At 31.9% G+C, this 18,001-nt stretch overlaps 1 protein-coding gene across 1 annotated transcript in view; it reads right to left on the reverse strand.

The window, feature by feature from the left end:
- The window catches only part of LOC137400864 (uncharacterized), a 55,128-nt gene that overhangs the window by 36,568 nt on the left and 559 nt on the right, over window positions 1-18,001 (reverse strand). Inside the window, exons 2-4 of the mRNA XM_068087208.1 lie at window positions 17,689-17,806; window positions 10,285-10,424; window positions 2,333-2,389 (exon numbers count right to left, since the gene is read on the reverse strand). Coding sequence (XP_067943309.1) covers window positions 2,333-2,389; window positions 10,285-10,424; window positions 17,689-17,806 — 315 coding nt within the window. The remainder of the gene's footprint in view (window positions 1-2,332; window positions 2,390-10,284; window positions 10,425-17,688; window positions 17,807-18,001) is intronic.

The following is an 18,001-nucleotide window of genomic DNA, read 5'->3' on the forward strand; positions in this document are numbered from 1 at the left end:
AGCTAAAGAAAGTGCAAGCTCTGTTTTTGTGTTTTTGCTAATTTTTCTTCAGCTAAAACTGTCAAATGTTTTAGCTTGAGTCTTTCAGTCTCTGTTGGGCATTGATGTTACTGCTATAGTGGCAAGTTTCTGTTGTGGAATTGTTTAACTTCACAAATGAGGTGATATTGTTAAGGTCGAGTGTCGAGTCGCTGGTGGTGCCACTCATGGAAGACTTTTGAATGAGTCACTGTGGACATCAGCTTTTACTGAATAGCATCACTTTGGCATAGTCTGATCTCAAAGTGCTCTTAAACTGAAATCTAGACGTTGCGTCGAAGGAAGCACATTTAATGATAGCAAAATGCTTTTGTTTCCCTTAGTTGCATAAACACTCATTTTGTGTCAAAATTTTACACACCAAAAACCCAATTTTTTATTTAAAGACTTAAGTATGACACATAATACCTATTATTTCTAATATGTGGTTGTACTATAAGCATCAAGTAGAAAGTGAGCATAAAAGCTGATAAAATTGTTGTTCGTTGATCAGTTCTTGCACTCACACAAAAAGCTGATTTATGTACCCTTCTTTAATTATAATATTCTGTCAATTGGCCAATCATAGTTAGTATTTAAAACATATATTATTTAAATCTGGTCACTTCTGCTTAGTTTGTTTATTTTTGCATAAAATTGCTGTGTGTTGTACATTATAGTCAGTCATTATTAAATTTATTTTCAGCACACTAACTAGTATTGGCAAATAATTAAGTCTATTACGTATTATATTTGCTAGTCATTGTATAAACCAGCGCATCATAGCTGTAAACACCCTTGATTTCAAAAAGTGACTAGTGAGTTTGGGGTGTATGTAATTTTAGGTGAAATACATGTGGTATAAGACTGGAAAATATTGCTCGATCAAGTCATCAGCTCAACTTTACTATAGCTAGACAATGTTCTGTAAAAATGGTGTTGTCATTTGGTTACATTGTTTAAATAACCTACCCACTTAATAAAATTCGGTTTTAAGTGTCTACGGGTGAATTGCAATGTGTATGGACTTATCAATCTTTCTTTAAGCAACAATTGCTAGTACGAGACTATTTACTTGGTCTATTAAATTACAATTATTACTTACATAACATGTATATTACATATTGTAAGTAATTGTTGTAAGTCCATTTCATTGTCCAAGTAAATGTTGTATAATTATGTGTTGTATATACATGTATATATAGTAATATAATACATATGCTTATTGATCAATATGTAATCTATCTACATTTATTTATTTAGTTTATATGTATATAAATATATCTATATACATACATTTACATATTATTTTGAATATATAGACTAATAGATGAATGCCTAACGCTTCCTGGGTAATTAAAGTATTTCAACAGAAGATTTATTTTTATTTAACATTCAACATTGAAAATTGTTGGTCTTGACCACAATTTAGCAATTGAACCCTACAAAAAACCAGAAAGAGAAGTTGACAGAAACACTAAAAAGCATCGTGTTTCATTGAGTTAAAAGAGTTTATAGAGTTTTATTATTAAATTATTATGTCATTTAATGTGTGGAATCGTAACAAAAAGTGTATCCATTTTAAATTAAGAGCTATGAATTGTGAAAGCTCTTTAGACTTGTGGTTAGACCATTCAATCATGATGCCAAAGTCACAATCTTCGTGAGTTTGAATCCAGCTGAATCCAAGATTTTAATTCCAATATTTGATAAATTTAGCTGAACCTATCAAACTGCACATATATGTATACACACAGGCTTACTTTAAATTGAAATATGTATAGATTATTATTATACATATGTATAGGTCTATATTGATTGTATATTTTGATAATAGACATAGGAGCGTTTCAGTAAAAGTATGTCATTTTTGCATCAATTACTTTAGTCAACTAGACACTGATCAGAGATTTTTTATTGACCTTAGCACGTTAAAGGTACTTTAAAGTGGAACAAGGAAACAATTATTTTGCATGTTTTGATGCAATAATAGTGCCGATTAGCGGCAATGTTATTTCAGCTTATTGAGAAATAGACCTAGTTTGTACAATCAGTAGACTTGCTTCTCAACCACTGTTATGCAGTTGTTCACACTGTGAAAGTTTTAAGAGAGTCTTCAAATTGTTAAGCTAGTCAGTCAGGTGCAAATTATCTGTTGACTGAATGCAAACATACCAAAACCGAGTCTATTTAGTGAATAGGTCTGAATAAAAAACTGACAAATTTGAACCATATTACAGAAAGTTATCTTTAGAAAGATTATTTGAAAAAATATACACATAGCTGTCAAATAGTCTAGAAAAATGCTACTTACCCATCCCCGATTTAGAGCCCAGAAGCTGAGAGTCATGTCGGTTCCCTGAACCCATCTCTGAGTAAATACATTGAAGAGGATTGAAAAAGCTCCTGATGCCCCATAATAATTAGCCACATCAATAAATCCCATCATTTTATTTGCAGTAAACTCAAATAGCTGTAAAAAATAGTATGCTGTAGATATCAGCCAAAAGGCAAAATCAATAAAGTTAAGTAAGCTTCCAAGCTTATCATGGTTGCATATGTGCTTTGGTGCAGATCATGGACTCTATTTATGGCAAACAACTGTTTTTAGCTATATACACGTATTCTGGGCTCCTGACACTTAAAATATTATTCATTTTTATTTCATTTATTTTCTTGATGTTCTTGTGCTAATTCTGTTTTTTGTATTAAATGTTAGCTCCATGCGCGATTTGACATTTGTTTGTATAAAAATGTCCAGATAGGGAGCAGTGTAGAGAATGCTACACATCTGTCAATGCTGTCAATGCTACACTGCTGTCAATCTACAACATACTTGCACATCCTTTAACTTATAGTATTTCAGTTAAAATTTGACATCAAATTTTAAGTTTAAAGATCCATCATTGACCTATAAGCTGGTCAAGTTTTTTTTTATGGCTTGTATTCTGGTAAATCAAAACTTAGGAAAGCTAATGAAAATAAAAGGTAAAGTATATTGTAACAGAAACTGCCTGTTCCTTCGACCTCCAAAAGACAAGACTGAACACGACAAAAGTTTTGCCATGAAAAGTTTTTCCGCAAATATTTAACCATACACAATTACAATGTATGAGCAACAATAAAAATCTATCAAACTGCCTTTCAAACTTTTAGAGTTGGCTAGTGCTGGCTGTCATTCATCAGCTAGCACATCCTCTCCTCTTGGCTACAGAAAATACATTCCTTGGCGGCTGGTATGCTGAAGAAAGGAGATAGCTTCTTGTAGGCTCGCGAATCCCCAGCTAGCTCAGTTGTGTCACATCAGCCTGCAGTCAAAGGGTGCCTCGAGTCAGCTTAGGCTGAGGAATCTTTTCCTCTGGCTAATCGTTCTCCCTTGTCATCTTATGCATGGTAACTGACTATGCGAGAGAGATGGTTTGCCTACACTTAGTGTGAGAGCGCAAAATTGCACCTCGACCTCAGCAGGCTACCCTTTACCATGCTAGAAAAACTCCCAACAAGCTCCATTGGTTAGGTGTACAATGTTCCCTCACTAGGCCTTTCCAAGTGCCTTCCTTCAGGTGAGACACGTTGGTACCAGCATGTGCATACGTAAACAGCCAAAGGCTTTACTGTTTGTTGCTGGTTTTCACAGACACTACTAGTTACTGTACACAGGCTGCAAGTGCCAGGGTCATTTTAGGCTTCAACCATGTACCCCTAATCCTTCCATGTTGTCTCTGATGTAGCGCCTAGGGGGCACCACCCTTTTTGTTTATCAAGCTGGTTGCTTGGCATGTCAAACACGTAATTGCTTCAGAAGTGGTGGGGAAGATGCTGGCAACCAAGCAAGCTCATTGACTGACAAATCAGAGATCCAAGTCGGCTTTGCCAACTCAGCCCTCTCTACTCTTTTCAATCAACTGAGGCACTCGTGAATCTCCAAGAGAGTCTTGACTAGGGGACTGCTTTGCTTAGTGTCACAAAACACTATTTGAGCAGGTATCAACTGATTGATTGTTGTCGAGCCACCTGGAGATGCCTGGAGTTTTCCGGTGGTATTGGTCAGAAAGAAGGACGATTAATTCTGTCATTATAATTACTGTATTATATATTTGTGAAATATTTTACTGCTTTTTGCTCAAGTGGTTTTTTTCCTTGTGAAACAAGTAAAGTAACTCTGTTACCTGCTTTACTGAACTATAGTAAAACAGTCATAGCCTAAATGGTTGGTATTTATTCTGACATAACCAAATATATCTATATTACCCAAAAAGATCCTAATTAAAATGACTAGTCATTTTATAGCGAAGGAACCAATAGTACTAATACCTAAGGCTAAAATCGACCTGAAATGGCTTACAAACTATTTTTAAGCATTAGTTCCGTGGTTCTTTTACTATAGTTTTGGTAGAAAAAATGAGTCAGCTTTTACATATTTATAAAAGTTGTTCCTGGGGGCAAAAGCAACTGCAGTACAGTGCTTGCACCTTTAAAAATATGTCAGTTTTATCACATACATGCACCTTAGAAAGATTTATATGAGTTCTATTGCTTTAAAATTGCTATAAATTGCTATATTCACTTCTCTTTTGCTTACTTGAAATTGGTCAAACTAACGCTAGTAGTTCCAATAAAGGCAGAGATAAAAAAGAAAAACAGATCATTTTTAAATTATTTTGTGAAGCTTTTGTTTCTTATGCTAGGCAATTTCAGCATACATGTAAACAGTCTGTACTATCTAAATTTCACAATTTAACTGAGAAAAAAGAACATTTTCCAATGCCATGACTTTCTCAAGACCAGCGAACCTGTGACAAAAGTCAAACTATATTGGACAAATTTTTAAAATTGTTCAGACTGGTTGCTAAAATTATACTTCAAGAAAAACTATGTTTAGTTCTGGACATTTGCAGGTTTGCAGGGAAGCATTGATAAACTGAAAACCATAAACTATCAGATTATTTAATCAAAATAGTGCTGCTAAATAGTGCAGTAAAGCATTAACATCAATTTATAATCCCTAACACTTTTTCACAATTCTGAACTTTTTTACACAAATGAGAGCAATTTTTATATAAAATAAAGGGTTATTTTTATCATATTTTGTTTGTGAAACTCACTATTGTTTATGGTTAGTTTAGGACACAAAAGTTTAAAATTGGTCCAAGCCAAGCTGGTATATGTAACTTGAGCTTACTTTAAAATAGCAAAAAGTTTCTTAAAGCGGATGACACAAATGTTGCTGCAATAACTAATATGTTGTAAGTGAAACAGCCGGTCAAAATACCACAATGCAAAAGGTCAGCTTCACAAAAATTGTATTCAACATCAAAATATGCTTGCAATTAATGTACCACAAGTAAGCTGGTATTTCACATTGATGACAAATAATATGGAACTTAAAGAGTTATTATCAGCAGCAATTATTACCAATAATAAACAATACTACTTTTTTACAATATACAAACAATAATATAAAGAACGCTTCATCACCTTAAATGAAATAATGCTTACTGAGACAATTGGTGTAGAAGTCTGGGGATTTAGAAGTTAATTATAAACTATCAGTTACAACTATTCAGCTTTTATAAAACAGACAAAACAATTGAAAATTTTGTTTGACAAATATATTTACTTATTTTCCTAAAGTATTTCAGTTTTCGCATAAATATATATAGCAATTATTTTTTTGAAAATTAAGTATTTTGAGAATGCAACCAAATCTTTCCCCAAATTTCAAAATTTACATCTAAATGTCATGAAATAAGAATGAGCGTAATTAGTACATTTTTGCAAACTTCACTAGTTTTTTAAAATTTAAATAGTTGAAATATAATTTGAATTTTTTTAAAGATCAAAATTAAAATAATCAGAAATTTGCCGTAAAAGTTTATGTTTCTGATGTTTCTTGAATAAGTTAGTTCCAACGAAGATTCATTCACAATCATCAAGTTCACTGCTACTTTTACTACTAAATGAGCACTCGTTTACTAGTTTTCAGTAAGATAAAATTATCAGTACACTCCGAACAAAGTCAAACCATGATTCATTTTGTGACAAATTTGACCCATCATCATCTTGCACCCATCTTGATGAGAAATAACTATTTAATTAAACCATTTTATATTTATTTCTAATTGTTTTGAAATGAGCGTAAAAGTTGGTCAGATGAAATGCTAATTGCTTAATTTTTTTAACAGAAATTAAAAGTATACTCCTAGTACAAGTCAAATAATACCACTTTTGCCTGGCAACTCATTGAGTGGCTTTCGGGGTGGCATTTCATATTCAATAAATGAACTCTCGTGTGAGCAAAAAGTTGTAGAGTGATGCATTGAAGTCTTCATAGTGACTGCAGCCTTTAGATCGGAATATTAAAGCTAGGAGAATGAATACAAACACTACTATCTTATTTGCCTACACATATGCTCTACTAAGTTCTTTTCACTATAATGATGATTTTGTAGTCGGAAAAAATAAGTTGCCTTTTTGAACAATGTTTTTTTTAAATAATTGAGTCAGTCTTTACAAAAAATTGAATAATTCTTGAATAACAAAACGCAGAAACCATTTATAATAGTTCTTAAATTTTTTTCAAATTTTGGCAAAGACTCAAAAATATTTCCATGGTCAATTAAAGATTGCTAAAATAGATCATTTTAGCATTATCTTTTTTATTTTCCTACGTTTTTTTATTAATTTTTTTATTCCCAGTATTCAAAAAAATTATTACCTTATATTTTCTTCATGCCAATTTTCAATTAGATTTTAATAGCCTCGAAAACAAATGCAAGAAAATTTTAATTAAAGAAACGTGATTTGGGTTTTTATTGGTCGGCCATGAGAAAATACTTTTGTATTTAGTTCAAGCTATCAGCAATATAAACGCTGACTAATTTATGTACCCTTATTAAAGAAAATTTTGTTAATAAAGACTTTATATTTAGTATAATATGATATATGATTATTGGTTAATTTTTCTGAGCAGATTTGAAATACACACACAGGCAGTATTGAGTAACAAGTGACAGGTTCCAAATTGGTTTTTAATTCTAGCTAATGACCTTAATATTTCGTTATATTTAATCAGCTGATTTACCTGTCACTAAACAGTAGGCATAGCCACGCTGTTTTACTCATGTGAGCACCCATACAATTTGAGTTGGACTTTTGTACATAGTATAGCAAATGGATGGGGTAGCAAAATGGAGAAGTATATGTAAATCTAACTGATGGTGTAAGTAACTGATGGTGTATGTATATTGTTTTTTGTGTAACTTGCTATCCAAAACAGTTGGAGTGTTTTTGAAGTCAATTTTTAGAATAAAAACTGGTTTTTATCAGAAAAAAAAACTTTGATAAAAAAAGTTTCAAAAGCATTTATTTATGTTGATAACTCTTGTAGAGAAAGTAGGTAGGTACATTATACTTACATATACTATCCGGTCCCATGCTATTTCTCCTCCATTAAATAGTTGATCCATTATTTTAAAAATGTCATCAGAGGACATTATGATTGAGGAAAGTGTCACTAAGTTATATGTATCTTTTCCTACAATAATACTTTGATTTAAAGCATAATAAAATGTAAAGATTTTTACTAGTATATTGAAAAATATAGTTTCACTACTAATATGTTAGGATTTTTCACAATTTTTAAAAACATGCAATTTTATACCTTTGTTCAAATGTATTTTAAACGCTCGTACAAATTTATGGCAAGGTCTGTATGGTTCATTAGATAAGATTAATATTTTAAAAGTTGAGCTGTTATTTTATAAAATCACTTCCTATTGGCTCATGCCTGGCATTCTTATGATACAATGCAATTCTAGACTATTGCTACCACTTTATGCTAAAAGCAGTTTTACCTACATGTATTCTGTTGCAATCACTAAATGGTTAATGTTTGTACAAGTGAACCAGTACCAAGTCAGAAGCATAGTTTTAACTACTTATAAAATACTTGACAGGTTTGCATACCGTTGCTAGTTGGTCCACATTCTTTTGAAAAATTTATTACCATTATAATTATTGTTGTTACCAGCCATTTAGGCAAAGACTGTCAAATAACGATTACCATATTAGTTAGCACAGGATTTCACATTCTCCATTGATTTAAAGCTAAGTTATAAAAATATTTAGTAATTTTTTGTTAACCGATGTGTGTAGGACTTTGTGTAGGAACCAGCTCATGTGTTTTTAGCAAAAGATAGGTAGAAGAAGGGTTGACAATGTAGAGTGGTCTTGAAGTATTGTACGCCGTACTTTTGGTTTAAGGCGCTTAGCAACAAGTATGCACAATGTTTGTGCGTTGCAAGTACCTTGTAGGTCCGTTTTGCATGCGTTGTATGTGCGCTGTACCGACCAAGATGCTCTGTTCCGTTTATTTGTTTTAGGTCTATTTTAATCAGGTTTTCTATTTTAGTGGTTAGCAACATGAAAATTGGACTAATGACTGCTGTTCATTCCAAGTTTCTAAACTCACTGCTCAAATTGGTTATATTTTTTTAGTTTCACTATATCAGACATAAACAACTTATTGTGACTATGCGCGGATTGTTTTAGTTTAGAGCTTGGCTTATAAATAAACTTAATAAACTATAACTAAATGAGCGAAATATTTAAACTGTTTTTGGCGGTCGTGGAGTACAAAATATGGGAGTTTTGCTTGAAAGCCAAGTCTTTTGACATTTTAATACAGAGACTAGAAATAGGCCTGTTTTACTATCATCTGAGTAAAGGGAAAAAGCGTTGAAAAGAAAAAAAGGTGATCGGAGAAACATCTACATGTAGTTGTAATAAAACTTGGGGAGATGCTTGCATACTTCAGCACGAAAACTTTGTCTAAGCATAGCAGTTATGGTTATACTATATGAAATGTAGTATAAAATTAAATGTCTTAACTTTTCAATGCAATATTTCCACAACCGCTTGAATGTAATACTCTAGATATTTAAACAATTCCGTCCCTGTCGGTGGGTTACATTCATCCATCAGTCGAATATCACTCGCTCTTATGGTTAAGATTTTCATATATTATGCAATTCACATGGATGAAACATGGCTTAAAACTGAGTGAGTTTAGTTTGGATAACTGGATGCAATCAAATGTTACAAATATGTTTAGAACAGAACAGTATTGTTAGCCAAACAAAAATATATAGTATTTGAGATTCTGGTTGCAAGTAAGTTCTGGCTTTAAAAGTTCAAAAGGCTTTGTCGCTGCCACATATAAACAACAACACCGATGGAGTTTCAGTAACATACTTGTTAGCCTCTATATAGATATATAATTTTCAAAGTCTGTCATTTGGTGTGTCTAGCCATAGCTATTAAAACTTCTGCTACATGCTAGATTTTATTCCGCAACTCTCCATTTCCCAGACAATATGCTAAACCATTGAGCTGCATGAGATTGATGTATACATTGGGTGATATATGTGTTTTTGCGGGCGAAAATATACTTCCGTTTTCCGTTATGACACAACTTAACTTCAAACTTGCTGTGACGGCACATATTAGTAAGCTTACTCAAATTAGTCATTGGCAATGTGCCAGGTTAATGACAAAGAACAGGCAACTACTTTACTTTTAACTGCTTATAAGCTGATTTTAGTACCTGTGCAACGCCAAGTATCCCGCTAGTCATTTTATATAAGCATTTCAATTTCTAATCATTAATGTCTGGTTTTCTTAGGCATGCTTTAGTCAGCTTTCCTAAGTTCCCTGCATGCATTTTTTAAATAGGTAAGTTTTTTAACTGGCATGAAAGGTTATCAAAGTTTTAAAAAACGATCTGAACACTAAATGCTTTGTGATTATTTGCATCGGCAAACATAGTTGTGTATAAAGTTTCAGTTAATGTCTAGTTTTTTTGAAAACACTAGATATTGATCCCATTAATTTTTTTAGTATTTTTATGTAATCAAAAATCTACATTTGCTATTGAATTTAAGTTATGTATTGCAACTGCACACTATAAACTCTAGGTAGGATGCAATAAATTCGAGCCATTCAGGGACAATTAAAATTATTTATAGACACATGTAGCCTTGAAACTCTAATTATGTGAATGGATTCATTAGTCTGGCTGCAAGAAGCACGTCTAAATAGAAAAATAGTTAGGTTAATAGCTTGATATTCTAAAAATATCCATAAAAACTTGTTTTTTGGCAAACCCAACCGCTTTAAAGTCACGGTATTTTAAAAGAGTATACATGTAAATGTTGAAGTAAAATTAAATATGAGTAACATTTCATATATGAAGGCCATTCTCACTTATGAAGTCAAGTTTTTGAGCCATATTTGCCACCAAATTGTTTTCAGAGAGAGAAGTGTTCAGTGGACACACATCAGATAGGCTAATATCTAGCTGTCTCTTCAAGGTATTGAACTCCGCAGCCTTGAACTCTCTAAACCTAAAAATCAATAAGTTTTTCTATCAAGTAACTATAAGATTCTGCTAAGAAACTAAGTTTATATATGTAAATCGAAGTGTTTGTTTGTTGGTTTGTCATATGTACAGTTATAGTTATAAAGTTGTAAAACCAAAACAAAGACCGGCACACTGGAAATAAACTTGGAAACACCAGTTTTGCAGTCATGCAATCATTATCCCTAAGCTATGCGGTAATAATTGCTACACTATAAAGTAAAATGTGACCATACTTATTACACCAGTCAAAATACGCATGCTTGCAGTGCCTGGGAAATACTATTGTTTACAACTAGCACACCTAAAGCTCATGATTGTGTGAAATATCATGGCTGGAATGATTTAAGCAAAACTTTTTCAAGCATCAGAAAGATAACCGCCTAGCTTGCTGGTGGTGTGCTTGGCTTTACATCTGTGCATCTTTCATATGTACGGGTTCATATCCTGTGCGATATAATATTTTTTCTTGTAGCTGGCTTCAAACAGGTGGAATCAACATTAATTAGTAAATTATTGACTAGCTTAAGTTACTCAAATTTATTAGGTAAAAAGCTTAGCTAACGGAATTTGTGGTAGATGTTGGGCCATAAAATTATTATTCTTATAAATACTTCTATATATATTTTGCGTGCAGCGTTTGCTCTTTTTATTGTATCGTCATTAAATTGTTCCTTGATACCATATCACTATTATGTTTTGCCTTTATTTATGTTGTATCACTATTGTAATGTTAGTTTATTGTGACTGTGCCAACGCATTAGCGATTCCATTCCTTTGCACTGATAGTCGGTTTTTTCTGACCCGGTTCCATCATCTGGAAGAGGTAAATAAATGTATATAGAGAGAGCGAGCTTGATAAGAGGGTCGATCAGTTGTCGTAAGCTTCTCGACTAATGAACTTTCCTTCATAAATAAAACGAATGAAAATCCATACTTAGGCCCTACTCTCTCTTCTTTATGCAACATTATAAATCGTGCTAAAGTAATGACCGGCAAATTCCTTTACAAAACTACATTACTCACTCATGTTTATAGACGGTTTTAAGTTGTGAACGAATTTGTAGCATAAGAAATAAGAATGTCAATTAAAAATTAATTTTCTGTGCAAAAACTTGTATCACTCACGTAACGCCAGCTTACATCTAGTGAACTAAAAAGAGGAGTGCATGGGCCTATGATTAATCAGTTTTAATCTATTATTCCTGCATGTGATAAGAACTACAGCTGTTTACTAAAATTGCAGCTTTCCGTTTGGTCAGCATCTCATGATTTTTAACTCAATCACTTCAAATTAATAATTAGTTCAATAGTTTTAAAAAGTTTCTCATAGTTGCGCATAATCTATATCGAATTCTTCCACTTAAAAAACTTAAAATAAATAACTGACTCATTATTTTAGTGTTAGTGTTCCTACCAAACTGCTAAAAGTGATTTCAGCATTAGGCAACATGCAATCTAGAAAATATGCTGGCGTCTAGGTTTAATTACTACACCAAGTTTTAGATATTATTCGTTTACAAAACTTTTTATTACATTGAAGACCTAAGTGAATAAATCTAATGAGTGTGATAATTTCAGATTATTACTAATAAAATTGATGTCAATCCTTCATAAGATTACAAAATTTCTTTTGGAACTTTTTTACCAATGGTACAAATGTTCATGCAGTTTTGGATAATTGTTAGAAAATCTTCACATACTTTTAGCATTAACAATACATTGTTCCAAATAGCATCCTTGACTCGTTGATGTAATAAACAAAAGCAAAATAATGATTTTTAAGTATTTTACTTCATAAAGACACATCCAAATAACTGTAAGTCTTGTAAAAGACTGTCAGAGGTGGATAAAAAGATTTTTAAATTGTGCCTTTTTCACGCTTCTATAAACACATTTTTGGGAGTGAAACCATAGCTTTTACCTGTGATACATGTAGGCCTTTAAAATAAACTGAGTTTGAGGTGCTGGCGCAGCCATATTGATAAAATCTTAATTTTTCTGTACTTGTTTTTGCCGGAAAAACTTTTTATTAATTTTCAACAAAGAATGATGACATAGCTAAAAATGCTATCAGAAGATTTGACAAAAATTCAAACTTATATTTTGTTTTAATATACAATATACATGTATTTAATGTACAGAAAAATACAAAGCCTTTTTAATTCATCTTAAAAGTCTAGGAATCGGCTCAGAGCTGTCCAAAAGTTATTTGTTGTTACTTTTGTGAGAACCTAAACTGTGTGAAAATGTGATGCAAGCGCTAAACGTTTTTTTATTAATGCAAACCATATGCAAAAGTTTATTCATTCACCAAGCTTGCTAGTGTGCTTATAGCTAAGAATTGCTTGTACTAAATTGACCTCTTCACTCGAGGAAGTTTATGTAGGTTATGTTATTTGTGTTATTATAATATGTTAAATCTATGCCATTTTACATGTACAAATGTCCTGAGTAGAAAACTAAAGAAACGAGTATATATGTACCATTCATAAGAAAACTATTAATCATTATTAAAAAATGTCGAACTTATCTTCTGTAACTAGGGTCGCAGACTCAAATAAATAGAACTTTATTTTTCTGGCAGTCATATAGCCTTTTTTAGCCTATCTAATAATATTTCTTGTCAAATACTAAATCTAAGTTCTGTCTTTATGCGTTGTTCATTTTATTTTGGTTTGATATTTGTCAAAACGTAACAAGATAGCACAAGCTTATTTCCCTCAAAACTATTTTTGCTGGTGATTCAAATAGGTCGGTTTTTTATTGGTGCTGTCTGTAAAGCTCCACCCACATTCATCATCAAAAAGTTTCCTATCCTATATTTGTTCATTCTTGTAAGAATACGCCCAAATTTGGTCATAGGCTTTACAAAATCGCTGACTGTCAATTACTTTGGGCTACGTTTCCAGCTTATCAGTAGCTTGGTGTCTTTAGAACATACGACAGCAAATTGATGACATTTAACTTTACAGTCTATATGCCTAAATTCACATTTTTAACTGTGCCTCATAACTTAGCTGCATTTCTATATTATGCAAAGAGGTAACATATTTGCTTTCATGTTTTTGACCACAGGAAAATTTTTAGCAAAACAACTAACAATGAACCTATTTAACAATGATATCTTGTTAACAAGCATATCAGTTTTTTGCAAATCAAAGTTTGCTTTTCAATTAAACTAACACACTTAAAAGTATATTTTACTAACTATTATCAGTATCTGGTAAAACAATCAATGTGCTTGTTTTATTATTGCTTCCAATATAGTTTAATATATTTGGTTTTTAGTTGATATCAAAATTCTAGCCTTAGTATCAACGATAAATCTATAGTTCACTATTCTATCTTTAAACGCAGTACAATTGAGGTCATAGATATAATGAGATTCTGACGCGATGAACTCTATATATACCTTGTGTGCAATAACTTAAAACTTATGTCAATATTTGTAATTTTTTGCTGCACTCACTGTTTATGCGCTTGAAAAATTATTTAACTGAAAAATAGCAGTAAAATTCATTCCTAAAAATTTGTTGCAGAATTCTTTTCACCGGTGTTTTGGCTAGAATAGTTTTATAAAGAAATCATGATACATAGTTGTATTTGCTGCTATCTATATCTTCTTAATATTTATATTATGTATAATATAAATGTATATATACATATTTTATAAATAGTATATATATACATTTATATAAAAATAGTATATACCTATAATATATAGATACATATATGATATGAATATAATAGATATACATATGTATATAAAATATATATATATATTACATATAATATGTATATATTATATATATATGTATATTTTACATGCATATACTATGCTTTTTATATGAACAATAAGTAGACAAATTTGTTAGCAAACACTTTCGCGGCAACTGCAACATGATTTTTAGCTTGGCGCTTATCACGCTGTGATCGGTGAGTTTGGCAAGCACATATGGTGAAGAGGTGGTTCCTATAATATTTTAGAGAAAATCATTTTTTTCATGTTTGCATGATATTGTCAATTCATTGCTTTTGTTTAGTGCTGGTAGTTTTCATTTGATTGCTAATTAATGCCTTTGTAATAAACATTAGTTGCTGTCTTTTGATAGGGCCAGGCGTGCTGTTATTTTAAAATTCATCCCAACATCATCTTTTGTCTTCTTTCTTATTAATACAATTACAAATAACTAACGTTTACAAAAAATTTCTATAATGAAATATATCTTTTATAATATAATATTTTGCTACAACACCACTGTGTTTTTTTTTTCAAAACAAACAGTAGAGAACATATGTGAAGAGCGTTTGATTTTGGTTAGTAATTGTTGTGATCCTGAATGCTTCCATGTACTAGTCAAACTCATCGTATTGCTCCTCCATCAAACAGTTGGTCACTAGTTGTAAGAATCTTGTCTGTGCCCAATTTGTTTGTAGGAAGTCTCATAAGGTTTATCTGTAACGAATCCGAAAAAGTGTGTTTTTAAATAAAACATCATTACATGCAAGGAATTTAATAGCTTCAAATAAATTCAAAGCTTCAATAGTAGCATGTTAAACTTTCTCCTAATTTTGAAATAAAAGAAAATTTTCATGCACATAATTTATAGGTAGTTTAAAGTATAAGGTAACTGCAAAGTTCTCATTATTATTTTATGAAAAGATTTTTTTGAGATGCTAATATATCATGATATACGCTTTTTCCTATAATTATGTCTCATGACAAACCCATTAGAACCAAAGTTATTGCAATTTAGACTAGTATATGTAATACAGTGATCCCTTGTATACCGCGGTAGTTGGGTTTAAAAAATAACTATTGACAAGTAAAATCTGTAAAATAGTCAGCTTTGTTGTTATATTATTTTACTAAGTAATACTGTGCTGTAGAATGAAACGGTAAATATAAACCCGTTTTATGGCACGAAATTGGTTTAATAAGCAATGATTTTACCATAGTAACACCAGGTTGAAAATATTGTCACCCCCGAATATTTTACAGTTTCAGCTGAGCCTCTTCGTTCTAACTCTGCTTCGTTGTAGCCTCTTTTTTATATTGTATATAGATAATGTTGGTATCCAGTTTTGTGCTTCTTTTCTGCAGTCAATTCTTCACAAAGCTAAAGCAAACTTCATCTTTGCAATAGCCTTTTTGCGTACTGTCACGACTCAGCGTTCTTGTTAAAGCTTAACGCTGCTGTCGTCCTTATGTTATTTTCCTCCTTATTTATGAAACGAGCTCAAGATCCATATATTCAGCAATAGTGTCTTACATTCGTATAGCATTTACCTTCCTTTAGCGTGTCCAAAAGATTTTGCAGAACCTACAGAAAAGGAAAACTGTTGAAAAGTAAAAAAACAATGCAGTACCACATCAATACTTTAGTTGTAAAATACTAAATTAAAGTTTAAAACCCCCGAGCCAATCAGGATTCAAAGCAAAGTGCACTTTAAAAAAAAACGTGAAACAGCAAAGCTGCAAAATATGAAACACAATATAGTGAGAGATCAGTGTATTTTTAAATTTCTTATGCACGAAGACCTCCTTTACTTACACGGTCAAGCCTTGAGCAACAACTTTTACCTAGTTGTTTTAGAGCCAAAAGTGCTTACTGAACATGTTTGAGATGCGAAGATATTTGGCTGTGACTTCAAAGAAGTGAGCTCTCAAGGCATAAATTATTTTATTCTACATGTTTAATTTCTCTTTAACTATTGTTTAAAATAAGTTGCTGAGAAACACTAAAAATATGACGGCCCTTAGGAAAATCACTCTAACTAATCTATTCAGGTGATTCTTACATAAGTTTTGACAGCTGAATTAATTTTTTTATAAAATTATAATAAAACTTTAAAGGGTGAGTAAATGAACTACAAAGAAACTACAACAGGTGTAGGTTAACTTCGTATTTATCTATTGCTTAAATATCTAATAAAAAACTACAGTGTTTTTTAATATTTTAGCTTGCATTTGGTTCAATGTATAATCTTTTTTAGTTATTGGTTTTCACTAGTTTATATTACTTACCTAAATCTTCACATGCTCTATTTGGAATGCTACATTTTTATGTACTAAGGTGTTAATTAGCAATTATATAGTTTTGTTACATTGCTACTAAAAAAGCAGAATTATGCATAGAAAAATGCAAGAAATACAATGAATGTCAATGTATATGCTTAATGGTTCATCATGCCTAAATTATAATCCGTCAAAAATACATTTTGTTCCAATGATGACTAAAGTAAATAAATCTAATAACTGTACATATTTTGTATTTTCACTAAAAATATTGAAATCATTGTTTTTTAAAACCACAAAATGATTTCTGGAACTTTTTCACAGGCTCTATGAATGTATCTGCAATATTTTTATGATTATTAAAGAAATTTCACATCGGTGTTGGCACTGCAAACATATTGTAACTCATGTTGTACATATATTTTGCTATCATTCATTAAAAAGTAGTTGGTGATCAATTAATAGAACCATAAAAACCAAAATGTGTTTTTAAAGATTTAACTTTAAAAAACTTCTTTCAACAAACGACAAATTCTGACGGTTGAATAGAAAAACGAATATGGGGAACAGCTATAATATAATTTTGATTTACATTGCCTTTTGGTATTACAAACTGCTTTGTCTCAGTCACTAAAACAAGATTGGTTAAATGCCGCGGGTATTTTTTGTCAATTTTTGAAGGCTGTCATTGTCATAATACTACAAGAAGTTGAACAATCATATTTTGCAATAGAACCAAGAGTAGAAGCATAAATACAATGATTTATTCTGCATTACCCAGCCATCCAGTTACTAATGCATCTGGATGATTGGGCAAAAGTTGACAGAGTGACAGATGTTTAGGCCTAGCTTTCTGCAAGGCATTAGGCCTCAACTCTTGGTTGTAGGGTCAACTTGGAAACCGACCTGATGGCCAATTTGGCAGTCCATTAGAGGGCCATGGCTTTAGGTGAACTTAGGCTCAGATTTGATAGCGCCGGTCTCAGACTGCTCTTTTGTCATTGACTTTTCAGCCTTACCTTTCTTGACCCTGGCCCCATAAATCTGCCGTCATCCTATATATATTTGAAAGATATGGTATACACATTCAGCCTACATATATATACATACACCTGCATATGCATAGATACACACAGAAGCACATACACATGTATACATTATCTAATAAGTATTAACTCATGTTGCTAAAAAAATAAAACTAAACATATATAGTGTTGGAGAAGATTACCAAAGTCGGGCCTCTTGCCTAGCTAACTTTAATGCTGCCGTCACAACCGGGCTGAGCCCAAACTCGACAGGAGACACAAGTCCCGAGCAGGTGAGACCTCTGGTCTGCTTAGTATCAACTGCCAAGATCAACATGTTACCAAATACCAATGAGGCTGAGCCAAAAAAAAGTACTAAAGCATATACATGTATAAGGAGCAAAGTTGAGCAAAAGAAAATAGCGATTGCTGGCAGTACATGTCCCTTTCATGCATTTTGTTGTTATGAACACATTTGATGCTTGTATGCTTATATACATTGTATATTCACAAATT

Source organism: Watersipora subatra, chromosome 7 (assembly GCF_963576615.1).
Source record: "Watersipora subatra chromosome 7, tzWatSuba1.1, whole genome shotgun sequence".
In the NCBI taxonomy this organism is placed as follows: domain Eukaryota; kingdom Metazoa; phylum Bryozoa; class Gymnolaemata; order Cheilostomatida; family Watersiporidae; genus Watersipora; species Watersipora subatra.